At 40.4% G+C, this 27,465-nt stretch overlaps 1 protein-coding gene across 1 annotated transcript; it reads left to right on the forward strand.

Moving 5' to 3' along the window:
* Window positions 1-671: 671 nt before the first annotated feature.
* LGMN (legumain) lies at window positions 672-27,057 on the forward strand. Its single transcript, XM_039712626.1, has 14 exons — window positions 672-800; window positions 6,619-6,796; window positions 14,484-14,581; window positions 15,405-15,486; window positions 16,004-16,089; window positions 18,754-18,829; window positions 19,281-19,343; window positions 20,223-20,289; window positions 21,908-22,026; window positions 22,800-22,889; window positions 23,562-23,759; window positions 24,375-24,545; window positions 25,426-25,493; window positions 26,282-27,057. The coding sequence occupies exons 2-14, from the start codon at window positions 6,659-6,661 to the stop codon at window positions 26,319-26,321; spliced, it is 1,296 nt and encodes a 431-aa protein (XP_039568560.1). The 5' UTR covers window positions 672-800; window positions 6,619-6,658; the 3' UTR covers window positions 26,322-27,057.
* Window positions 27,058-27,465: the final 408 nt, after the last annotated feature.

Raw genomic sequence — 27,465 nt, forward strand, 5'->3', positions numbered from 1 at the left:
GGTCACAAAATGCAAAGTTAGTTGTTGGGGTTTTTTTTACTGATGTGCGAGTGGGTTTTTTAGTATGCAATGAGGGAGCTGGTGTGCTGCTTTACGTGGTTTATTAGGCGAAGAAACACGCGCCTCTACTTTTCACAGAGGATTTTGGCTTTTCCTTCTCTCACGAAGCGCAGAGGGTGTCCGCGGCCAGCCGCACCTCTGTTCCGCTGGCTCGGCGCGGCGCGGCGCTGCCCGGGCCCGGCAGCAGCCCCGGGCAGCGCGGCCATCCCGTGACGCACGCCAGGACCGTGAGGGACCCTTCGTCCTCTTCCGTCATTTCACGGATTCCCTTTGGCGCATCCCTCTGCCTTCCCGCTCTGGGTGTCCTGCCTCCCTCTGCCCAAAGGCACGGCGCGGTTCCAGCCGGCACCGTGCCCCGTTCGTGCCCCGTTCGTGCCCCGTGGACAGCCTGCGCAAACGCCCCGGCCCCGCAGGCTCCCGGCGGGCGCCCACAGCGCGGCGCGGCAACGCGAGAGGAGCTGCCCGGGACTCCCGGGACACGCGGGACCACGCGCCTCAGCCCGCAGCCGCGGAACTACGAGTCCCAAAAAGCTTTGCGCGCAGGGCCCGCGGCCGCTGAGCCAGTGGGGCGCCGGGCTTGCTGGGGCTCGTAGTGTGGCCGGGGGGATGTCCGGCCCCGCCTCCGCCCGGCCGCGATTGGCCGGGCCCGGCTCCGCCCCCCGCGCGCCGCGGTCGCCTGGCCGCGCACGGCGCTCGCCGCAATCACAGCGGCCGCGACGGCGACTGCTCTGCACGGCGCGGTGAGGGCGGCGGGGCTGCGCTGGCCGGGGGCTCCGGCCGGGGTGGGGGGGAAAGGACCCGGGGTACGCCTGAGCGAAGGGAGCTGTGAGCAGGGACGGCCCGCTCCGCTCCGCTGCCCGGCCGCAGAGGCAGAGGCGGGGAGCGGCCCCGCCGCCTCCCAGGGGAGCGGCCGAGGGTGCCGGCTTCCTTCCCGGGCTCCGAGCGCTGCCGAGCCCCCGCCGCTTCGCCCGGCGCCCCGTCTGGCCCTGGGGCTGGCACGCCGGGCCTGGGAACTGTGTTTGATCCCTCCGTGCTGGAAGAGAGACAGGAGTCAGAGCGGCTCCTTCCGAGGGGCACTGCCCAGGGCTGGCAGAGGAGCGAGAGGGGGAGGAAGCAGTGGCAGCAGACTAGATTTAATCACCAATAATACATTTTTAACGGGAGAAAAGGATGGAGTAACTACTTAGGGGGTTTCTGGAGGGAGCTGGTGATGCCTGGAAGGCGCTGTGTCTCGTTATTTACAGCTGGTAGACAGCCTTGTCTAGCGTGAGGTTCTGCTCGGAGGCAGTAGCACCACTAGCTCCCAGTTAGGATGGAGCACTGTGTTGGATGTCTGTATTTGCGAGTTAACATAAGTATTATAGCCAAGATCTGAAATGCTAAGATAAGCCATAGTAAAAGACATGTGGAGTGCAGGAATCTTGTGTAATGTCACACTGGAATTTCTGCGTAATAACTTCTGCAGAATTTCGTTCTCTTCACGCTCCCAAAATTTCCGTGTTTGCTGAGCAGACATTCTCACCCTTACCTGACTTACTCTTTTACCCTTATACCCCCTATGCCAACTCATTGTGGTATCTGTTTTTTCTTACTATCAGAATGTGATGGCAGAGGCTTCATGTATCTGCAGACAGATAAGGAAGTAAATAGCAGAAGCAGTTTTATTGAAGCCTTAAGGTTTGCCACATTTGAATCTGGGTCTTTTTGAAATGTGTAGAGAAAAAAATCCTCTAAACCAGATGTATTAGCTTATCACAATTCTAGGAATGATTTTGTGTTTTTTTGCCCTCAGGTAAATTGTACCACCTCTGCTGCTGAGAAAAGTAAACCTGCAAACAGGAGAATGAACTTTATTTGTAATTACTTTTAAATACATTTATTTAACATCAAGAATCATTCTGAGTTAACTAAAAAGTCATGGGTTTTTATAGTAAAAGTGGCTTGTACATCTTCAGTAGCTAAACAGAAAAATTTTACAAGTTCTAATCATGCTAAGCCCGTTCATAGAAGGTTAGTAGCAGACTTTGTAGGGAAATGTTTTGGAGCAGGAACGATAATCTCCTTCAAAATGTACCATGCTAGAATTTATCGTGATGAAGATTTTTTTCTTTCTACAACACAAGTGCAGAAAGAAAGTCAGATTATTTGTGCAGGGGCCTAATCACAGGTTTAGGTACTTCTGTTTTTGTAGCAGCCAGCACAGCATGTGGGTGGAACATTGCTGACAGAACTGTGGACATCAGTTTCCTGTAGAAAGGAAGGAAGACTGTCACATATTTTGTGGAAATCAGCATCTAAGTGGCAGACAATATGGAAGCACTCTGTGGAGAAAGGAACTGTGGCTTGATTTGGGAATCTCAAAAGCTAGTAGTTATAAGAAGTGAGCTGTTAAGAAAGACTTCATAGAAGAGCTTTAATGGTCATCTGACCAGCTTAAGGCTTTTGTTTTTCAGCAAGGTTACTGTTAGTGTACTTCTGATGCAAGTGAAATAGAGATATGGTTTCTGTTTATATAGCTCTTGGAGACTGTGCTTAAGGTATTTCGAGTGCAAGCTTCTGAAGTGTCAATATTACTTTAAAAGCTAGTGGAAAATACTTTGATCAACTCAAAGCCCATTCTTTAGTGTGCTATCCTGTTCTCAGAATATTGATCTTAAAGGACTGTGTCGCAAAGGAAAGTTGTGAACCTGGGGAATGGGCAGTTGGCCGGAAAAATTGTTCCAGCAGCAGCCAGCCATTTCCAGATGTGGTCTTTCTTAAGCATCCCTCTCTTATCAAGTCAGAGATGTATGCTAGCTGTCTACTGGGAAGTGGTCAAAGCACCTCTGTCAGGACAGACTGGTTTCAAGAGTGAATTGTTCTGCAAGAGCCACCCAATTCTGGATGTGCTTCTTCCACAGATTGTGCAAACTGTGCAGCAGCCTTACCTGCATGTGCACATGGTGATCTGTTGCTGAACCCACTGCACTGATGGCCCTTTATCCTGGCATGGTCTCCAGGCAAAGTTGATTAACTCTTCTGTCAGAAAGACTAGGCAGAGGTTATCAAATATTTTGATATTTTGTGGATCAACCAAAGCTCCAAGATGATCTTGTAGCAAGTTTTTAGTTTTTCCACACAGTGTTTGTCTGCATGTGATGTAGGATTGATTTCATGTGACAGATCTTCAGAGAAAGGCTTTTTCTGTACCTGTGGTAAGCTGGTCAGCTGAGCTGCTTTCTCTTAATATGACTTGAAGACAAAGCATGTGATGGGGAGCTTTCTCTTCTCAACTGTAGGTCAAGAACTTGTACAACACAACCCTGAACATAGCCTTTTAAATTGCCCACTTGCACTCAGAGGCCTTCTTTAAAACAAGTAGAAATATACATGTGTGTGAGTGTATTTGTTTGTTTGTACTTTGTTTGGTTTGGTTTGGCGTTTTTGTTAAGCAGTAGGTAGAAACAAATAGTGAAGATCCGTTCCCACTGCAAGTGTTTAAACCTATTTTAAGTTCTACTTCAGGGAGCTGAGCATTTATTAGTTATGGTTTATTAGTCCGTTGTGGTAAGTCTGTGGTTTTTTTTAATTTCCTCCCTTCTTTCTGCTGTTAATTTGATTTAATTATAGTATAGGAAAAGACAGATAAGAGAGATTATGTCATTAATTTGTGCCAAAGAGGAGGTTCTTTTCATTCTAAATAATCCATGACAAACTACTTATGATTTGCTAGTACAGTGCAATGTTTCTTAGTGTTTATTTTTTTTTCCCTGGGTGTTTTGCATCAGTCACAATTTTTGTCTCAGAGGAGAGAAATGTGAAGAGCTGGATACCTTTGTACTGTGTGGAAGACTCTTGAATCCCTCATGGAGGGACTGCCTGAGGGGCTGGTAGCTTAAGTCTCTTCGTGATGTGTCCCAGGGATTTTTAGTGGTGGGGCTGTTTGCAGGCAGGGTGCAGAGGGTACCCCTGTGGTACCTGTGTGTGACACAGCACAGTTCTGGCTGGGGCCCTGAGAACTGTGCATCCTAGTTAGTGTCGTCAGGAAAGACTCACCAGGAAGACAATCCCATCCAACTGTTTCCATTTGCCTGGTGTATCAGTAACTGATAGTGGCACGGACTGTTCCCATGTGATGGATGTCGGTGTGCCAGGACCTCCTTTGAAATTAGCCATCCTGTTATATGGCCTGGTGAACAGCTGGCACCAGTGCAGTTTCTGTTGATGTGCCCTGGATTCTGATGAATCCTATCTCAAAGAGCTAAGCATCGTGTGAGAGGATCTCCAGCAGTTATCTGGACCATTAACTTATTTTTTTTTTTTATGTAAATATAATTCATGTTACAGTTGGAGAAATGTTATCAGACAGACAGTGAGCTCTGTGGGATCTGTGTGCAGGAAATTTAACTCAATATTCCAGTAAGTCAAATTCAGTTAAGATTTATGAGCAGATTGTCTAAACAATCCTAATTTTCTTTTCTTGACTAATATTTCAAGAGTTAAATAAACATGAAATTGAATATTTGAAATGAATAGGTTCATTGGCCTGTGGCCTATGGTGGCACTTTACAAAAGTTCTGTACAAGTTGGTTTGAATCTTAGCCAGGCTGTAGATTAATAGACATAATAGGCAGATTTTATGGATGTTGTACACACACTGCATCTTCAGCTCAGTATGTTATTTGTCTTATCATCTGAAGAAGTGACAAGATAGATCAGGCAGAGTTGCCATACAAAGCTGCATTCTTTGGCAGCAATGACAAAACTTTACAATTCCAGCTCAACATGGGAGAGTATAACCATCTAATAAAAAATCTGCTTTTTCCTTCATATGTGCTTGAGTGCTGAAGAACAAACTCTAAATTGTTAAGTTACTGTGTATTGTTCTTGCTCCAAGTGTTACAGGCAGTGACAGGAGTGGCTTCTTCCTGAAAGATAAATTTTTGGAAGAAGCAGTTTCGTAACAGTTAAAGTTTGGTTCTGTTTAGACTGTCAGGACTTCCTTACTCTGTGCTAGCTCCACTAAAAAGGATAAAACCCCCTAACTTTTAAATATGTATATATAGTATAATATATGCATATATATTTTTTTCATACTACTGCCTGCAAGACTAAATCTTAGTGACCAGTGAGCCCGTGCTGTGTGTTAGCTTAGTTGTCTTCTCGGAACACAGCTGCTTTGGAGAGGATCTGGCTGCTTCTCTGTGCCAGCCTCATTTGAGTAGCTGCAGATGGCTGGTTTTGACTGGGCTACCGAGGCTGACTTAGATACTGTTCACTTGGTTTAGTGGTAGTTTTGACATTTTGCCTTGTGATCGTGTTGAGTGGCTTGGGGGTTTCCAGCTTTAATTCCAGAGAAAGCCATGTTAAAGTAGACTACTCTGCCTCTTACTGCAACAACTCTTCCATACCTAGCAGCAATTATTTACGTCCAGGATCTTGTTTTTGTGGATAGGCAGGTGTGAAATCCCATCTCTTGGTGCATTTCTCCCGGAGGAAATGTGTGATCTTTATGCATGTGCCAGGAGCATGCAGTTCTTCAGGGGAGTTTGCTTTTAGAGTTCACAGTGGACGCAGCAGACCTGAGGCTGTGACCAATAAATGGAACCTGCCTGCCCCCTGAACCCCAATTCAAAAAGCAGACCTTAAACCTGTGATTGGATGTGGCCAGATAGTTTGCTTGTAGAGTAAGTGCTTTATCAGACAGTCAAGGTGCTCAGGACATTCACTAGCAAGGACCCTACTTCTAGTCCTCTCAAGAAAGTAAAAAGAGCCATTTCTACATGGGCTCAAACCTCCCCTGCTCTGCTTTCTAAATTTGTCATTCACAGGCTCAGATGCATTTTTCTCACTGTGCACCTTGTGCAAACACTTAACCATTGAGGAAAGGGGACAAAAATGCTGCTCTTTCATGTGGTACTGGTTCACATTTGCTCTCCACTAGCATAAAAGGTTGCACAAATAGCATGAGGCTCTCACAGCCTGCACTTCCCCCCAGCCCCAGCAGTCAGGGCTGCATCTAGTGCAGAGCAGTGGCCTCTTTCCACCCTCTTTGGTGTGGTGGGCACAGAGAGCTTTTGTGACACTCTGACCTTCCAACAACCCAGCACTTTTCCATGTCTTTAGTGTCCTACATCACCTGGGATTTGACTCAGTTGTAATGGGCTGATTGCCAGTGAGTGGAAACCAGGGAATCACATAAGCAGAGACCAAGAGAATAGTTTTAATCTGAAAGAGTTTTATATGTGAAGTAATTGATAGTGAGGTTTGCTTTGTATTTGAGACTTACTCGCTATTATAGAGTGAAACAACCAGAGGGAGCTGAACAACTTGGTTGTCCTATTCAGAATTGCTTTCAGTCAGATTTGAAAACTGACAAAAAGCTATTGTAACTGGTAGCAGCTTGGTGCTAAAGGAAGATAGGACCCAAAATTGTACTGTGGGTTAAATGGTATTTAAAACAAACAGGAAAACCCCACAACCAAGAAAAGCTTCTAGCTGGGATATTGCTGATGTTTGTTCTGCATTTTTTTATTGGCTGATGTCCTCTCATTTACTTGTCTCAAAATTCTTCATTAGGAGAATTTTCTTCCATTTGTGGAATAAATAAAGAAGAGAGATGATACTGAAAGCAGTTTTGCTGCTGGGCTGTGCTCTGGGCATCAGCACATTCCCCATGGAAGAACCTGAAGATGGAGGCAAGCACTGGGTGGTGATTGTTGCAGGTTCGAGTGGCTGGTACAACTATCGTCACCAGGTAAGGACTGCTGTTCCACATGCTGATGCTGTCCATGCTCCAGAAAATGCCAGCTCCCAGACTTGCAGGAGGGTGATAGCTGCCTATTAGCTAGACTAGTTTAGACCTTCTGTCATTTGAGCAAGTGCTTCTATGTTTAGACTCCCAGGTGTGTGAAGTTTTCAAAGCAAACAGCAGCAAGATTTGCTCAGAACCTGCTCTTAGCTGTTTTTGTTACCATCCCAAGAATTCCCTTCCGCTAGTCCTTTTTACTATGTGATTTTTTTTTTTTGCATATGACTTTTTTCATCTTCTAACCTCTTGAAAAAACTGTCATTACCAGAAGAGAAGTACTCTTCCTCTTATCACACTTCTGCATCCTGGGAGACCTGTGCCTTTTAGGGTAAATTCTCTATTAGTAACTAGGCTAGAGGATCTAACCCCAGCTTGCAATTGTGCAAAGGATATCTAGAGGTAAACCTCATGTTGAGACACGTGTGTTTCTTTCCATTTATTTCCTCTTTTCATTATGCTCTGAGAAGCTTCCTTTTTTCTAGTTAAAAAAATCTCTGAAGGCTGCAAATGCACTATTATGTTTTGAAGAGTGGAGGACATGTGGAAGTGGGATCTTTTTAACTTGAACCAGTTTGCTGACTGTGTTCAGTGGTATGGCCTCAGAATTATGTTGGCACAACAAAGATATGGTGCACCAGGGTGCAGGGAACAAAATGAGTGGCAGAAACAGGAGGAAAGGGAACAGGAACTCCCAAGTCTAATGCTGCTGGGAAAGCCAGTGTGTTGTGAAATTGTGGACTGAGTGTGGGTGTCACTATGGACAGGATTAAATCCAAGTGACACAACTCTGATTAAGTTGAAGATTTATAATCAGCAGTCAGGAAACTTCTGCAGCACTTTTCCCTTGGGGAATTGCTGGACAATCCCTTAAACAGATTAATCTATGCAAATGCTATCTTTGCTCTAAATTTACAGCTTGGCTTTCCTTGAGAACAGGATCAATTTAATTCTAGTTTGTGTGTACATGTATATATTTGTAAATGATAGAAAAATAGTTTATTATAGTATTGTTCGTTAAATACTAGTGTACCAAATCAGCATTTTTAAAACTGAGTTGTATGAAATGTACTGGTTGAATTGCTGAATGCTGGAACTTTTAAAGTGTTTATTATTTTTAATGTAACTGCCTGTAAAATATAGAGAGGCTTCATCCTCTTGGTTGAGAGGAACAAATGAGCCTTCTGTGTGTTAGGCACCCTGGGTTTTGTATGTGTTTCTTCTCCTTCTCAGCTCAAAATCACTTTGTAACTTCCAGCACAGTGATGAGCTTAAAACTAAACTAATCAGACTGACAGTCTTGTTGCATCTGAAGAACAACCTGTCACTTGCAAGTGCTAGCTAAACACTCTGACAAACAGGTTTTACGGACTTTCCCAGCTCCTTACACTGTAGGTATCACCTGATAATCATAGTTGGAATATGATAGCCTTAATATAAACTATTCCTATTTAAAATTAAATCTTGAACAGAGTTTTAAGGTTGAAATTGGGAAACAATGATGGAAATACTACTGCTGTACTTGATTACTGCCTGTCTTGGAGTGTCTAAATTTAATTACTGAGTTGTGCTCTTTTTGTTGCTATTGCTGTATAACCAGTCTAGCTGGCTCCCTTCCATTCTAGGAGAAGTTACTACCACAACATTAATTCTTTAAATAAAACTACAATTTTGAAGCTGTGGCTCATGAGAATTCCTTTTCTCGGTTGCCTGTGCACTCTTTTTAATCTGTCAGTGGGCCTGCAATGGCAAGTGTATCTGCCAGGTAAAATAGGGTCATGAAGAACACAAGATCCACACTTACATATTTGTGTCCAACAGTGAGTGAATCTTTGTAACATGCCAGTTTCACAGAAGCCTATTAACTTTTGAGTGTGGTCATGCTTTGCAGATAGTTACTAAGTAATTCTTTTTCAATGTTAGAAAAATGAGAAAATGATTTATTTAAATACCTGATTTTGAAGATAATGTCAACTAACAATGCACAATATCTGCCATGTTGGATTGTTCTGAATTTAAATGCCAGGAATCTCCATATTTTAAACCACCACTTGCTTCAGGTATTAACATTTGGAAAGAAGAAAATTAGAACACCAATAATAATCCTATTACAGTTACAGAAGCAGCATTGTAGAAGAGTCTGTATGAAGGACCCTTCAGAATGAGGCTGGGCTCTTACTTCCCTGTCCTGAGCAAGATACTGTGCATCTTAACTTGTTATGAAAAATCTCAATTCCCACTAGATGTAGCACAACAGCAGCTTGTGCTGTTCTGCCTAGTGGCCTTTTGTAGCCAGTCTTAAGGGCCTGGTGGGAGTGAGCAGCATGGGAGCAGTGACATGTTGTGAGACAGACCCAGCAGTTAGTCATGGGAAATCCTCTCGTGTGTGCCATGACATGTCATCCAGACAAGGGTGCCTTGGGTATTAAAAAATTGGAGGAATTTGTTCCCAGCAAAACAAGCAGAATGATAGATTTTAGGAGAATTATGCTGAGGAGGAAAGATGCTACAGAAATCTGAGGAGTTCTAATAGATTTTTGAAAATATTATGCAGACTGATCAACATGTCTTTGTGTGTTAGTGTTCCCTACCTTCCAGAGGTAGAAGCAAAAACATTTTAAGTAATTAAATGATTTGCCAAATCACTTACAGTGGAACCAGGAATAGGATTTCGTCTTTCATTTCTGTGCTTCAGAAGACATAGTGAACACACATAGAAACATGTGGTATTGTTCAGTAGAATCATACCTGTGCTATAAGAAATCAAAGCAGCGATCCAGAATTGCACGTTTGTGTAATTTTTTTGCTTTCCAAGGGAGAAATTGCAGAGGAAAATACATTGTACTCTAGTTCAGTTCACTCCTGCGATCACCCTTCTTCCCCAGAACTTCTCTGACCTAGCCTGTGTACAAGTGGATTTGTAGATGTGTTCCAGTAAGTAGTTACTCAATGTGGTTTTTTTTTTATTGCCACACTTGTTGCTATTCCCTACATGCAACTAAGCACTCGTAATGTCCCTTTGTAATTTGAGAATTCAGCAGACACATCTCTGGGTTTCAGTTGCTCAGTTCAGCTGTCCAGGGTACAGTTAATACGTGATGTTGCATGTTTGTATTACGTTTTTATTTTGTGAGCTCCAGTTGTTTTGCATGCTGCCTGCTTCAACACGGTCAAAACATATTGTGTTGTATGCCACAGTAATTATCTGGTGGTAATGTGTTCATCTGACTGAGCAACCACAAAAGCAGAAGAAATAGATTACATATTCAAAAATACCTTATTTCATACATGAAATGCTGTACAGATGCCAGGAATAATAAGTTTGTAAAGGTTTTGCAGACCCAGGAAACACTGACTTTGTACCTCTAACCTCAAGGAATCTGAAACTTTGCTTAAGATTGGTTTTTTAGATGTCAGTGGTCAGGATCCACTATCAGTACAAACCAAGGATAGAAAAGAGAAGGAGAAAAACCACCATTTGTGCTTATTATAAGCAAGATTCACACTTTGCAGGCAGTTGCTTCCACTGTAATGGCTGAACTGGGACTTCTTCCTAATCAGGATGACCTAAACTTGTCTTACACATTTATCTCATCCAGTTCCAAAAATAAAATTTAAGTGTTTTGTGTAGTATAGAGCCCAGTGTGATAGGCTTACTGTCATTGCAGAGCTTGTACATTGCTTTGTGCTTGTGACTTCTCAGTTCTTTGGTGCTTTTATTCTTATTTTAGTGGTTCTGGTTAGGGTTGCTTGGGCTGTGGAAGGGCTGTCAGTGTGCTCCTCTCTGCTCCTCAGCAGTTACTGTGGCTTCTCTGTAGCAGCTTTTCTATTATGAGACTGGCTACTGTTCAAGAGTACTCTCCTGTTCCTAGGGAAAGTGGCTCAGCACTCTGATGCACAAAGAGCTGGATAAAATACCTCTGGAAAACTTAGTGTCATATGTGAGCAAATACAGTACTAAATGCTTTTGACAGATTTAGAGAATGACTCTACTAGTTCTACAAACTAGTTCTCATTAGAAGAAATAGTCTGGCTCTTTTGTGTGATGAACATACCAGCTAACTCAAATCTAAAGCTGGCTTCACATCAGATCAGAAGGAGAGACAGACCTGTGCTTATTGGATACTCAAACCCACACAGTTTGTGGAAAAGCCTGAGTCTTACTAAAGACAAAATGCATCCTCAAGAGAAATGCTAGACTGAAAAAGTCTGGCAAAATTAAAACTAAAAAAATATGAATTTGTATACATGAGTCTGTTTTCATTTGTTGTTTTTAGTCTTACACTTACTGAGCTTTGTGGGTCAGAGACTGTATTTATTCAGTGTCCTAGACACTACCAGCCAGAGCAGTATCTTATTCCAGGACAGTCTTAAATTCTCCTGTCTTGTGGGTAACAGACACTAAGGCTGTCTTGGCTTCATGGTTTCAATTAACATTTTCCCACTGTGCCTACAAAATTTAAACTGAACTCTCAGGAAACCTTTCCTAAATTCTTGATAGAGTTATATCTTTGGGCAGATTCACTGATGTATGTTTAAGCAAAGGAGTAAGACATGGCTGGCATTTCATAGTCTTGTATTTTTTTTGTAATTAGAGTTCATTCTTGTTTAGGCTGTGACATTTCAGCACAGCTGTAGTGGGAATTGTGCTGCTTTAAGGTAAAGCTGACAGTTCCTTTCAGCCATGAACCTCACAATCATAAGGCAACAAGTAAACAGTTTCACACAAGTCCAAGCTTTTCCCTTTAGGAACTATTTATGCAAGCTTGTGTCATAAACAACTTGATTTTTCCAAAAATCCCACCAGGCAGTTTGCTTAAAAGCTGTGTTCAAATGTGTAAAACAGCTGTATGGCAGAGGAAAATTGAGGTGCCAGGAAAACAGGGTAATTCACTCTCTGATCCCCATGCTTTCAAAATCTAGGAGTTAATTATTTAAGCAGATCTTCCATCAGAACTTGCTGATGTAGTGAAGGTTTAGATTAACCAGGGAATGAAAGGTCTAATCCATGCCCTTAACAGTGTCCATTTTGGAGCTACCCATAAGGTCAGTTGTGCAACAGGAGCTGTATAGCTGCACCTTTTCCTGTGCTGTGTGGGGCAGCTGCTGCCCTACCCAAATCACAGTCACAGAAACATGATTTAGTGACAATTTATCCAGGAAATGTTCACAGCACACATTTCACATGTTAAACCATCAAGAATAATACCAATAGGAGATCTGAAACAAGTGAACAGCTGTTTCTTTTAGAGTGGTTTACAGGTGCAGATATGCCAGAAATATTTCAGAAACAAGGTCAAATAGCAGAGAGAAACGAGAGAGAAACAAGGTCAAATAGCAGTATTTGAGAGACAGTTAGACATCAACAGGAAATACTCTACATTCACATACACCTCCCTGCCCTAGCTGCAAACTTTTTTACTCTGGTTTTGTAGAGATGTATGGGTTTTTTATGTGTACACAGCGACCAATCATGGGCAATATCAAAGGTGACTGATTAGGTCAGTTAATTCTATTCAATAAACCCTAACTGTTTACTCGTAACTGTCCTACTTTAATCAATGGAATTTTAGCAGGAAAGCATGTTTTTGCTGCTCTAGCCTTTGCTGGTGATATCATTATGCTACCAGCAGGTACAGTTCCTTTAGCAAAAACCTTAAAAGGCTGAGACAACCCCAAACAGCCTTAAGTCAAGATTGAAGGGAATTGACTACATTGATCTGTCTTCCTTTACTGTAGGGATTTTGCTGATGACAACTATTTAATAAGGCAGTACATACTGAGCAAACAGTGCATGAACCAGAAGGAAGGAGAGGAAACCAAAAAAAACCTGATAATACGCATTTACAAAGTTTAACTTCCTTTGAGTACTTTGGATCAGTTGAAACACCTCCAAAGTCCCTACTGGCCAGCCACATGTCTGGGAGCACAGACACTTGCTGATGGAATGTGGTGATGCTGTATCACTGCATGCCTAAGCATTTCCCTATGTTCCCAGCCTCTAAAGGTTCCTGTCAGCATCACAGAGGTGTGTGATATTTTGAGAGTGAGATCTATGATCTACTCATCATTCAGTGTAGAGAAGCCCTGATTAGTGTTTTCTTCTACTTCTCCTTGTGTTGCTTGTGAAAATCAAATATGTTCTCGGGTCAAAGCTGTGCTCTTCTGTTTCATATTATATGCAATACCTTCCTAACTCTGTTTAACCTCAGTGTTTTGACTTGTTGAGGCAGCAGCTGGTATAATGACATACAAGGAAATGGAGAGCTAACTGGGAGATTGTCTGGGGTGGGTGGAAGAGAACCTAGGCTGCTGACCTGCAAAGTAGGAAGTGGAACTGCTTTAGTAAGAGCAGTTTAACATTTAGGGTTAGTCACATAAAGAGATTTTATTGTTGGAGAGTTCATTGTCATTGAATGTGACTCACCCTTCACAGAATCTTGTACAACTATCTTCTCTTTTCAATTTTATCTGCCCTTAGAAGACCAAGGATTATAAAGTTTCAATATTTCGCAGTGTCCTTTTTGGTTAAACTAATGAAAATCACTAGTACTCCTAAGTAATCTAAACAGACACTGGTCTACTTAAACCACATCAATTTGGTTTCCAAATTAGCAAATTAGATTAGTTCAACACAAGTAAGCTTTAAAGCTTGCTTCTGGCCTGCATTTGGAGTGTGCATTTGTTAGATGAGATCTCTTCCAGTAATCCTGCACAGCTTTTCCTAGCAGTTGGTGGGTTCTAGTTCTCAAGTTTAGGAATGATTGTTAATGTCCCATTAGGGCACTCAGGGACTGTAAGTTTTAAATAAGATAATCATTTGGGCTGGGGTTACTAAGAAGTTAGCATTCTGATAGAGCTCTGTATTTACTGTAATATCACTTTAATGGGTGTTGTTATTTCTGTGTCACGGGAAGATGTTTCTGTAAAGAAAATGTGCTTATTCATATCCTGTACAAATCAGCAAAAGAGCCTGAATAGAAATTTTGCAATTCTGTTTTCCACTGAAATGTGATGTGCCCTGATTAGTTGCCCTGCAGAGTAAGAAATACATAATTACAAAGAAAATATTCCTTAAACCAAATTCTCATCTCATAGTAAAGCAAGATTTTATTAAATCTTTGCATAGGTGAGATTGGTAAACAATACTTGCTTAAGTCAAGGACAGCCTTCAGTGCTTAGTTGTGCAGGCTTGGTGCAGAACTAAGGGAAATTGATGGAAATCCAACTCTTTTTGTCTGCTTGGCACATTTTGGATTTCTCTGTTACTGCAGAAGGTTTTTATTTTGATTTGCTCCTGCAATGGAGAATATTGCTGAGAGCTTCATGTTAAATTTATCTGTACTAAGTCTGAAGTAACTTCTGGTTTCTGTTTAAATAAGAAATCAAAATAGGTAATGAGGGAGAGATATTAATCATAGTCTCTACTGTTAATGCAATGGCTTCTAATTAGAGAAGAGCAATGAGCTCTGGTTAACCTGTGCATTTCAGCTCTCTAGCAACCCTCAGTCTCTTGTATTGGAATGAAGTTTGTTTTGGTCAATAGCCTGCTCTTATGTCTGAAAAGCTATTTTGCTTCTGGTATCAAAGGTAAGATTTCTGTTAAAACTAGTAATGAAAATTTCCTTAATTTCAGGCAGATGTGTGCCATGCGTACCAGATTGTACACCGAAATGGAATTCCAGATGAGCAGATCATTGTCATGATGTATGATGACATTGCTGATAATGAGGAGTAAGTGATGAACGTACACTGGTCACAAACTGTGTGGTTACTACAAACATGCTGTGGTCACCAGTGTGTTTTGAGTTCCTAGTAGTTCTGAAAGAAAAGCCCTTAAAACCAATTGTGATATGCATAAAGACGTCAGCCATCAACACAATAATTCTCCTTTGAAATGTGCTCATGAGCTTTCTAAGCCTTAGTCCACAGCTCAGCATCAGCAGTGGCACTGAGGACTGCAGAACTTTGTTGTGAGAGTAAGGGGTCTTAACTCCCAGGCGTAGCAGTGTGCAGCAGATAAATAACCTAAACTTGTAAACACAGAGGAGGTCTGTGTACAACTTTCAGGACTTTTTGGAGGATATGATTAGATTAATTCCCAGCATTCAATGAAAATGGGTACAGGCCCCATTCTGGGTGACTGTCTAGAGCATATCATTGCCTTTTGTACAACACAGTTTATTTATACAGCCTCTAATTCTGACACAACTTCCCCCAAAATCAGCAGACATTACAGGAACAGCAGCACTGGGAGCAAAGTATTAAGGGAAATAAAGGCAAGACTGCAGGGAGAGAAATGATAGAGACCAACCACCTACATCTTCAGATAATTGACATGATCTGAGATAGAATACTTGAATGTACTCTGAGGGTAAGGACACCGGAGACAAATATATGTAACTGACTGAAGTGCAAAGCCCTTTATATACTGAAATCACTTAATCACATATGGTGCAAGTTCCTGTACTCTTGGGTGAGCTGGCTCCTTGTTGTTCTAAAGCCATTGCATGGCATGTTGCTGATTATTCCTATTTATGTTCCATTTACCTTTCAGAAATCCAACCAAAGGCATTGTCATCAATAGACCTAATGGCTCAGATGTGTATGCTGGAGTGCCCAAAGACTATACAAAGGAGGTAGGAACAAAACCCCTTTCCCTGGGGAAGGTTCACCATTATCCAATGTCTGAATCAATTATTTCACCCTGTAGCTTACACTCCAAAATTCACATAATATAAAGCATCAAGTTTATTCACCTGCATGGTTTGGCATGAAGATTGGTGTTCATAAGATGAATGTAGACAATAGATTCTTTGAACTGAAGCATTGGTCCTAAAAGTGAACCTTTACACTGTTTCCATGCTGACACATGAAATAAAAGGAAGGAAGGTCTTGGATTGTAAATGTTGTAACTCAATCTGAAAAACAGCTATGTAAAACTAATTGTTTCATTAAATCAGTACAGTAATCCAGTCACTCCGTGATTTCATGATTCATCAGCCAAGTGAGTCATTAGATGAAGATGTATTGAAAAGGATGGCCAGCTAAATTTGTCATCCATGCATAGATTCTAACTTTAAGAAGCCATCTTTCTAAATGAAGATTTTGTTGTTTTTATGATCAGATCTAACTTTAATCTTCTCAAATCCTTAGGATGTTACTCCTAAGAATTTTCTTGCAGTTCTCAGAGGAGATGAGGAAGCAGTGAAGGGGGTGGGATCAGGAAAAGTATTGAAAAGGTAAGAAAGTTTAATTTAAAAAATAATTGCATGTGTAGTTGTAAATGGACACTGATCTCAACAAAAGAATAAATTAGAGCAACTTAAGAATCCAGCAAAATTATTGATGGCAATTCCAGGTCCTTCACGTTACAAATGCAGTGGTTCTAGTTTCTTAAACTATGGATCACAAGAAAGCAACTGCTGATGTTTGACTGATTAAGGTATAAAAGTTCTAGAGGGTAGTATTAACTGTATTAAGGTATTTGTTATTTAGACTATTATCTTTTGCAAGGGCGGCAGTTCTAAGATAGTGTGGCTAAATTTGGGAGACTTCTGGAAAGGATTTTCCAAGGCTTGTTTTAATGTACATGAGCAGTTTTATTAATCAGCAGAAGACTTAGGTCAAACTCAGGCCAGGCTTAGCAGTGAGTGGCAGAGGAACAGAGAGAGCCTAACCAGCTCATCACCTGGAAGAATTGTGTGTCTAATCCCAACCTTGGTCTTTGTAGCACATGTACAGTTATTGAGGCTGAGTATAATCATAGTTTTATTCCTAATGAAGTGGAATTGTGGTTTATAATTAATGAAAAAAAAATCTTTGTGACTGAAAAAGTAATATGAGCAATTAAACTTGTAAGTGATCTATTATGCTTAAATTATTTGTAAACTAAGCTACACAAATGATTCTAAGTTTTGCAATATTTTAATGTATGAAGAATAATAAATTATAGATTGGCTGAGTGGAATGTAAGATTTATAATTAATGGTAGTTTATAAAGGCTTCTATAGTTTAGATGATTCAATAATGTAGTTAATACATTTCAGGGCCTAATAAGAAATCTTCTCGGAAGGATACCTGATGTCAGTTATTCATCTTGCTTCTACAGAATTTGAGATGTGAAAGTATGATGCCACCTTACTACGTTGTACTATATTTCTGACTATTGGTTAAGAGCTATATCATATTTTTTTTATGTACAAGAATGACTATAAAACCTTTAAGAATTTAAATTCAACCATTTGGAAGGACTAACCTTGTTAAAGAAAAACGGTGAAGACTATCTTCATCTGATGGTTGATTTTAGTTGATTTTTGAGGCATAGCAATGAAACAAAACAGAAGAATCCCACCCTGGCACTGAGGAGACAATAAAAAAGTAGAAGGACAACAGTCAAAGAAGTTACTGCTCTGAATTGTTTGAATCCTTAAACGCTGAGGTTGAAAATGATATATGCAACACATACAGGCAAAGCGTTGATAAATTACTGCACATTGCCAGATTGTGCTCTTCTAGTATCTGGAATGAGTCAAGGGGGCAACTATGAAGCAATTTTTGTTTTAAAAATTGTACATCTGAACACACCTCACCTGTGAAAGCTTGATGTTCCCATTCAAATAAGGAAGTAGCTATACAGAGGGCCAAAGTCTCTTAAAGTACTCAGGAAGACAAATAGAAGTCTTAATTGTTTACATTCCACATTGGTCAAATTTTTTGCATTTAGGATCAAGAGCAGGAAGCCAAAAAGTAACGCCAACCCTTCTTTATTAGGCTCTGTTTGAATTTTCAAGTGGCCTGACTTTTGCTATTGGGTGGGACAAGAACTCAATTATCCTTTCCCTGGGAGGCTTCCAGATGGACTTTCAGGTGGTCCCCCTAACCAGTAGGTTACTGGCCAAACAGAAGGCTGGACAATGTTCCCTGGAGCTGCTGCAGTTGCACCTGTTTGCTGTGAGGAAAGAGCAAAAGCAAGTAAAGATTTCTGGACTCTAGTACAGAGCAACAGAGGAGGGCCTGGATTCCTTCTGATCTTTCTACACACTTTATATTTAATTGTCCCTGAGTCCAGTTTAAAAGGAAAATTCCTTTTCAGATCTGGCTGTTAGGGCAAGACCTTTCTGTGACCCAAACATGATCTGTTTGATTTAGAGTGGAATCAGACTGTACAGCAGATCTGGCTGTTAGGGCAAAACCTTTCTGTGACCCAAAATCTGTTTGATTTAGAGTGGAATCAGACTGTACCGCAAACTCTACCACAGAGATGTGAGGGTGTCAAAGCCTGTGAGTGCTCAGTGCTCAATGACTGCAGAGCCACAGATGCAAATGCCAGAGTGGCCTCTTGGGTGCCTGTGTACCCATCAGTTCCTCATGGAGCTGTAGGCTGGCACTGCTTGGTGATCTGTGGGGCTGATTGTGGCCATACTAGTCCTTACACATACCTGAGGGTCTTAGCAAGGAGGAGGTTTTTATTATGTATCCTTGTGTTAATGGTACCTTGGTATAACTTCATTATAAAAGCATTCTTTTTTTACCAGACTTCTACAAATGCCCACAGTATTACCAATTCTTCACATAGCCATTAAAAACCGATTGTGTTTCCACCATACCCTACATACCCTGTCTCAATCAGTTTACAGTTTGGAATGTGAAGTGTGATTGCCATACTCTCCATGTTTGAGGGACTAGCCTATACCTTTGTTTTTGTTCCTTTTGCGGGCATCTCCTCTAATAAGGATCCAAACTTATGCTTGGGAGAAAAAAGATTTACCAAGAGGAGGAGGTGCTTCAGCTCTGTTATTTTCAGATACTGACATGTCTTGGCACTGAGAAGCAATGATTGTTGTTGTATTGAAGATTAGGTTGGAATAATTAAAAAGACTGTGTTTGCAATTTTTTCATTACAGTGGTCCCAAGGATCATGTGTTTGTTTATTTCACTGACCATGGAGCTCCAGGACTTCTGGCTTTTCCTGATGATGATGTAAGCATTTTGGGAATAACACAAAACCCATCATTTTAGTGACATACTAAAATAATAACAAATAAATGTAAAACATGAGAATATTTAGTGCACTGCTATATTGAGGAGAGAGGCCAAAAAAGAGCATTGTTCTTCTGATCACTGTAGTTTGGATTTTTTCCAGTTAGAATCTGTAACATTCAGTTGAAACTTAAGTTATGTCATTCCATAGTCAGACTGTTTCACACAGGTGTGACTTGGCTGTCTGGTGCACTATACATATCTTCTGGGACCATTACTTATCTTTTCCAGAGTGCTAAATGCTAGAATATTATACTTCAGATGGGAAAGGGACTGGGTAAATTTATTGGGAAAATAGTGTACGTATTCACAACAGTTAGTATTTATTCTTAAGTGAATTGTGTGTCTGTTGAAAATAATTAGTTTTAATACAAGCCTTCTTATTTTACAGCTTCATGTGAAAGACTTGAATAAGACTATTTGGTACATGTATCATCACAAGAAATACCGGAAGGTAAACAAGCATACCAGAAATTCTGAAATTAAAAGAGCAGCTGGCATGAAAGAGAGATGTTTTTACTTTGAGAGCTGGTTCAAAGTAGGAAGAATCTGTTACATTTATGCAGTTAAATTTGCATTAGGATTTTTCAGTGAAAAGGATTGATCTGCTCCAAATTTTCCGGAAATGGTTTACTTGTTTTTGCAGTCAATGTTCATATGTAGTGTAAATGCTTTTTGTTAATGCTGTGTATTCTGGCTAGAAAAGCAACATCTGTAACTGCTGCACCCCCATAATTTATACCGGTCTCTTTCTTCCTGTGCTTTGTTCACTTCAGACTGTTATTACAGGAAGTTTGTATATACCTCACGTTTTCCTTACAGTTATTTATTTAGTTTAAAAGACTGTACCTCTTGTCAGAAAATTCTGTGAATTTATTTCATCACATGTGGTAATAGCAGAAAAATTACTGTTTTGAATATTTTACTGGTACTTTTTTTTACGCAGTTCTTTGTGGCAATGTGTGCTATGGCTGGCTGTGTTTAGGAACACACGGCTGGCATCAGTTCCAGAGACACTACATTCAATACTAACACGTTGCTGTGCTTATAGAGTGACTGTGTATTTGATCCATGCTTTGTACAATAGCTAGTAGATCCCTGTGGATTCTGTAGAGATGAATAACACCTTTTCATTATTATTCTTTCCCCTTTATGCAGAGTTTAATTCCTGAAAAAAAAATAAATTATCTTTTGTTTTGTAGCATTATGCATAGCTTTTGTTTCAGGCATAGCAGTACAGGCCAACTAGCTACAGCTAAAAAGCATCAAACAGGTTTTCTCCATTTCCTCATGGAATTTCTTAAGGTCTCTGATTTATTTTTGTATTCCATAGATGGTGTTTTACATTGAAGCATGTGAGTCTGGATCTATGATGAATCATTTGGCTGATAATATCAATGGTGAGCAATCAGTTAACTTACTGGACTTAAATATCACAACTTGTCACAGACCTAAACAAGTACTGACTGTGACAAGAGTAGGTTCAAGGCATATTTATTTAGAATTTTAGTGGGGGAGCATAAGAAAGTAATACTTTCCATTTACAGGAAGTTCCTTTTAGTAGAGTCTTACAAAAGACTGAAAAGGCTTTCAGTTTCTTGGAAATGAGAAGTTGAAAAAGTATTTCTTTTCAGGAACCAGGTGGTTGCCCTGGTTATACAGACATTTCTCAGCCTCAGCACTGCAAATAGGTGTGAAGTTCCTGCTCTCAGTTTCATCGAGTAGCAAAGCAGTTGTGAGACACCACTGCCAGGTGGATTTGCTGCACATTTGCACAACAACCCAGGATGTGGAACTCAGATTTTTCAGGGTTTCCAGGCTCTCTGCTGCAGAGCTGGAAGCTCAGCCTTGATTGGGGTGAGGAATCAGAACCTTTAGAAACAGTTGTTCCATATCAAGGAGAGAAGTGCTTGCTCCTGTGGTTTTGAAGATGTCATTGCAGAGGAGACCAGCCATGTGCCTGTCCATGGCATCCTGGGTGTTTGGCCCTGGGTATGCTGCCTGACACCCACCAAGATTTCTTACAAACAGTTTTAACTTTTTACAGGAAGTTTCATGTTGACAATTGTCCCAAACAAATGCTCAGTATTTTTTATAGTTTATTCTGTCAGAAAGTTCCAGTCTGAGGATTCTGGTTTTACAACCAGCTCTGCCACAGAACTTAAAAAGGCAGAAAATGGACAGTTTATCTATTAGAGTACAGCGTTGTCTTTGGCAGCTTTCACTGATAAGCTAAGAAGTTTAACTAGTTACTTAGTAAGCATTTTGAAGGGTGCTAAGAGGAGCATTTTGCTGCACAGATAAGATTCAAGATTTTTTTTACTTTTGAGCTTTAGGTACATTCTGAGTAGAAACAACACAATAGCTCTATAAAATCATGCGGAACACTTTCACTTTAAAATATGGATTTTCCTCCAGTTACACAACTATACTGTGTATTAACTTTGGCAAAAAGCCAAAATTACTTTTGTCTTGAGACCTGTCAGTATGTGTTTACAGTATTTCTGTTATCTTAGAGATGACTTACTGGGAACACTGTGCTGGGGACAGATGTAGGATTATTTTACTTTTGTCTCAGTGTAGAGCATTATCCAACAAATCATATTATTTAGAAGGTGGCACTATGTGGAAATAAAGATGATTTTTAGAGGATTCACTTCAAGTTTGGAGAAAAGATGTCAATTGTAATAAAGAAAATGAATGTATAGATAATTGTTAGTGCACAGTGCTCTCAGGCAGTTCTTGAATAGTAGATTTTTCCTTCAGGCAAATTTTTTTTAAACACCTCAGACCACATTTGGCAGCAAAGAAGAAGCACAGAGGGTGCTGAGAACAGCACTGAGGGTGACTGAACAGAATGACTAACATACTTCTTTCCTTCTGCTATTTAGAAGTAAATGATTGAAAGGCAAAATACTTAGACAAATATATTGTGTGCAGCTAAGTATTAAATCATGGAGGGGTGAGGGGAAATAAAAAAAAAAAGAAGATAAAACCCTCTTACTATTTGTATTTCAGTTTACGCAACAACAGCTGCTAATCCCAAGGAGTCATCTTATGCATGTTACTATGATGATGAAAGACAGACTTATCTTGGGGACTGGTACAGTGTGAATTGGATGGAAGATTCAGATATGGTAAGTTATTTAAACAAATTTTCTTCACTTTATGTATTAAAAAGATCACTAGGATTTTTAAAGATTTGTGAAAATATTTGGCTTTATGTGGGAATAAAATCAACAAATTAAGTTGGTAAAAGTATTTATGTACTACTCAGAACCATATATATAATCTTTATTTATTTGGGCCACTGAATTTACTTCCAATACCAACTTTCAGAAATATTAGTTCCTTTTGTTATTCATAAGATAGAAAATATCTAACTTCTGGTTCCAAAATGACATAGTCTTTATTTGCTAATCTGAGACCACATCTCCAAACACATTAAATGAATTGGGCAGTTCAGTAAGTTGTATGTCTGTTAAATATGGAGCTGTGGCTAACCCACTTGTTAGTGTAATGGAGAATAGTGTTAATGAAACAAATCTGGGATTTGTATGCTAGTGCACTCCCTTCTTGCAGTCTGTTTCAGGGCTGCTTAAATATGGAGCTGTGGCTAACCCACTTGTTAGTGTAATGGAGAATAGTGTTAATGAAACAAATCTGGGATTTGTATGCTAGTGCACTCCCTTCTTGCCCATTTGCTGGGAAATGAGATTACTAAAAGCAATATGAGCATGCTCTCAAATCTTCTTTTCAGTTTTTACTTCAATGTCTTTCAGAGGTTGTATAGCTCTTGTCCTGTACATCCTTCTACTCACTGGCAGCTAAGACCCTTTGCAGCTTCCTTTGCATTTTTAGAATAGCCAAGTTTAACTATTTTAGACCTCATGGAACTTTCTTCATGCAGGAGGATCTAAGAAAAGAAACACTCCACAAGCAGTTTCAGCTGGTGAAGAAACGCACCAACACCAGCCATGTGATGCAGTATGGAAACAGAGTATGTATTTGACAGGGCTTACTGCTCAAATATATCTTCAAGCCTTTCTTACCCTATATTTTATGCCTTAATTCAAACAAAAAACAGCTGTAAACTGGCAGAGTTGATCTAGTAATTTTTAGTCATGAGCTATTTCTCTCAGAAGACCTCAGCATTTAAGAGTTGATGATCCTGATGCTAAAGGAAATCAGCCTTGCATATGCTGTAATCCAAGAAATCAGGGTACAAATTGTCCTCCAAGCTCTGCCAGTGATTTGACACTTCAGTAAAGAAAGGTATTTATCACTTCCCAGCATATTATGAGTATTAGTGAAATGTTAAAAAATACAATGATCCCTCATATGGGAAGAGCTAAGAGGTGATACAGCATTTACAATAGTCCCATTATGCAACAGATTAAATACTTGTTTTAAAAAAATATGTGGTTACGTAACCTGGTAGCCTTTTCCCCCCAGTGAGTTTTGGAAATTAAAGTTCCCTGGTTTTTGGCAGCCTTTGTATTAAAAACCCAACATATGCATACACACAGACACACACACCTACAACCCTGTTACCTCCCTTATTTTCTCTAATAAAACAAGTTTAGAGATTTAGGTTTGCATGGCAGACAAAGACAAAACTGCCTATTGAGGGTGATTGACAATTTCCATCTGCTTACTTTTGATCCTTCAGAGCATCTCCTCCATGAAGGTAATGCAGTTTCAGGGCATGGGGAAGAAAGCTGTGCCCATTTCTCTGCCACCTGTGGAAAACTATGACCTGACACCTAGTCCTGATGTGCCCTTTGCAATCATGAAACGAAAGCTGATGGCTACCAATGACATTTCTGAGGCTAAGAAGATTGCTGCAGAGATGAAAGCATACCTGGAGGTAAGAAAAGAAAAAATAATTGCTCATCAGGCCAGATTAACTTCTGTCCTAAGAAATGGCAGAAGGAAAATCCCTGAAAGTCAAGTTCAGACTGGTAACCTCTAGCTGATGGTTTATTCTTCCTTTAAAATTCAGTGATCTGTTCCACAAGGCACATTCAATAGTGATTATCTAGCCAAAAGGCAAGCAAATGCAAATGTCAGTCTCACAGCTTTTATTGACAGGAAATTCCTCATCTGCATCCATAGGGATTCTTGTGGGGAAGACTTAATCTTTGGAGTTAGAGCAACTCATGTCTCTGTAGAACTGAAACATCCCAAATCAAATAGCTCCTGCAGAATGGAAGTCAGTATTGGTGTTGGTGGTGCCTTCTTTCCCTGGTAAACAGTGGAAGGACAGTAAGAAATTTTGGGTTCCAGGAATCTTGACTTTGTCAGTTTTCATTTGAGTGTGAAGAGACAACTGCAAGAGACTATGCTAAAAATAAATGGCAAAATTTGGTTCCCTAAAGAGCCTAAAAGTTAAAGGAAGATTAAAGAAATAAAAATTTCATTCAAAGTCTTTACATTAGATTTAGAAAAGGCATGTTTTAAGTTCTTTTTGTTTTATATACAGGTGAAAGAATTCATCCAAGACTCCGTGCAGAAGATAGTCACTGTAGTAACAGGATCACCAGAACAGACCAAGCAGATTCTGTCAGACAGACTGACCATCAGCAATTATGACTGTTACCAGTCAGCAGTGAACCACTTCAAAGCTCATTGCTTCAACTGGCACTTAGCTGTGGTAAGTCACTCATTGGATATAACCTGATAAACTGGCCACAAAAACTAGCACAGTCGTAGGCACACCTGCAAAAATCAGCTTTTATTTAAAAGCTACCTTGGGGCAGTCATACAGATTAGATTTGGAGGAAGGGTAAGTAATGCTTTTGGAAACAATTTTTACTACATCTTTAGGTGAGCAAGAAGTTTTCTAAAAAAGAAACAAACAAAAAATAATAATTTTTACTAGTTGTGCTGTTGCTTCCATCAGTTTCCTCCCCAGAAATCCCAGCTTTAAAAAGTCATGTTGTATTTCTGCTTGAAACAACTCTGCTGACTAAACAGAAACACAACCATCACTGCTATGAATTCATAATCTTGGTGCATTCAGATTTCTGTATTATGATACAGTATTATTCATAATTCCTTGCAGTAGCCTCGCTGCTGTTTCCATCATCTTGCTGAATTCTTGAGAACCACCTTTTAGTTTAGGGGCTTTATTACTGTTTGCTTTTCCTGGGATCCCATTTGAGGATTCAAATCGTGTTATTAGACTTTAGGTAAGAATAAGGAAGTCCTGATGGCAGGCAAGATAGCCTCTTTAGTGGATTTTTTGGTTTTGTTCTGTGGGATTTTAAGAATGTTATGGATTAGGTGGTCTTGTGTATGATGTCAATGTTCATCACAGCTGAATTTCCTAAGTTCAAGGAAGTTAAACAGCTGAATTGCCTGAAGTTCAAAGAGCAAAGTGTGTAGAAAAAAGATCCATTTAACCCAGTACTAGATCATCAGTTGAACACCTTGGATATTTTAGCAGCTCTAAATTATTTCCACCATTTAGTCTGTATAAACAATACCTGCTTTTCATCACTGAAATTATTAACAATGTTTGTTTATTTCAGTATGAGTATGCACTGAGACAGCTGTATGCCTTGGTCAACCTTTGTGAAGGAGGATACCCCATTGACAGGTAATGAGGTTCCCAGATATGCCCTGTAGTTTTAACCGTGGCTAGAAGAACAAAAGCTTACAGGCAGATAAAGCTTAATCATAAAAGCTTCTCTCTTGTTATCATTTTGTCCATAAATCACTCTAAATTTAGAAATGTTTGTTTTGACAAACATCATTATTTGTTCCCTCCCACTCATAATGATCCCTGTCCCCATAACCCTTTAATTTCCTTACTGAGCCTCAGGGGAAATGACAGTCAGTCAGAGGATCCCACTGCACCACACAACATCAAACAAAACAGCATGACTGGTGCACAGGCGTTGCCCTGTAACTCCTGCATGAGCTTACACTGAAGCCAGGCAGGGAACTGCTGTGTTTTCTGTGCCACCCCCTCAGCTGCTGGCTCAAAACACCACAGCATTGCTGGGTTCTGGTGATGAAAGAGAATATGGTGCTGTGTCCTTCATGTGTGAGCTAGGAAAGCAGGGAAGTAATGGTCCAGGCTGACCCCTGTGGTGGTGCAGTAGAGCCAAGGGCAGCATGGTGTTGGAATTCTGTCTCAGGAATTTGTGGTAGAGGTTGGGATCCCAGCTTGTGAGTCATGCAAGAGAAGTAAAAGGGAGAGAAGAAAGCAGAAGTGTAGGGAATGTGAGGATGGACTGGTAGTTCAAAGAGTGTGTACATGCAGCTCAGGAGGTGAAGAACTGCTGCCCCACTCCTGGTGGCAGCCCACTGCAGTCAGTTTGGGAAATAGTTTGAGAGAAGAGTACCTGAAAAGTTATTCATCATTATTTTTCTCTGTTGCAGAATATGCCTGGCCATGAATCGGGTGTGCCTTGGGTATTGATGGAATCAGCAGTCCTGAAAGTAACCCTTACTACAAGTGATGACTTTTCATAGCTGTCATAATCCAGACTTTATGTGCATGCAACCTGGAGAGAGTCAGACACTGTACTGGAACTGTGCTGGGAGCTGAGGCACCAGACCATGAGCAGTGCAGCACTTGCCAGTGCTCTTCCCTGCACCCCCACCTGCTGACAGCCTGCTGCTTTGAGAGAGGCATTTTGGCACACCACCTGGAGCTTTCAAGACGGATAATTTTTTTCAAAGCACAATGCTCTTAGGAATCTCTGGATCAACACTACAAGCCACCTATGTGATTGCTAAATCCATCCTAAATCTAAACATTGAGTCATTAATTCTGGGGGTTCTTTTAATACTCTTGCTAACTCTTAACTTTTTTTTAAAAAGTTAATGAATGCCATTACAGTGACTAATTTGCAGATTGGTTGAACAGTTAAGAAACCAAAGCTTGTTCTTTAAGTTTTAACTCCTTAACAGTTTAAAGAAATTAGTTGCATATTGGAGCTGTTTGATGTGGACAGCACAGTTAAATGTTGAACAGTAAAAATCTTTGTGAGTAGAAAGCACTGTTTCCCAAAGAAAAACAGAAATATTTAATCCTGTAAATTTAGCACCAGTATGCTGTAATTAATTGTGTATACTCACAAACCTGTGGGAAGTCATGGCGTACAGGAATTGCCTGTGAATAAAAATAAAGTTGACAGTTTGATCCACCCACAGTGCAATAGTGTTGGACATGTTGTGTCTTGAAAATGAAGGAGAGCTAATTAATTCCATGACATGCATTAATCTGTCCCTGTAAGACTTTCATAAGGCAGGTACTCTCAAAAACACCTGCACAAGCAAGCCAACAAAGCCCAAAACTCCAGCCTAAAAGCAACAATAAAGCATGTAAAGCCCCAGATCACACTTGAAGATTCCTCTCCTTAGAGGTGACTCAGTAAAGGACAAGTATGGCAAAATTAGAGGTTGTGAGATGTTCTACAAAAGTTTCAGGTTGTCCACAGCTTTTTACATGTGGAGACAGGATACAGAAGTATTTCAGAGTTATTTTCAGTGTGTTAAAATACTCAAAATTACCTCATCTCTATGTGAAAAGAATGAAGTCTGACAAAAACTGAAGAGAG

This window comes from Passer montanus, unplaced genomic scaffold, assembly GCF_014805655.1.
Source record: "Passer montanus isolate IOZ18808 unplaced genomic scaffold, ASM1480565v1 scaffold27, whole genome shotgun sequence".
NCBI lineage: Eukaryota > Metazoa > Chordata > Aves > Passeriformes > Passeridae > Passer > Passer montanus.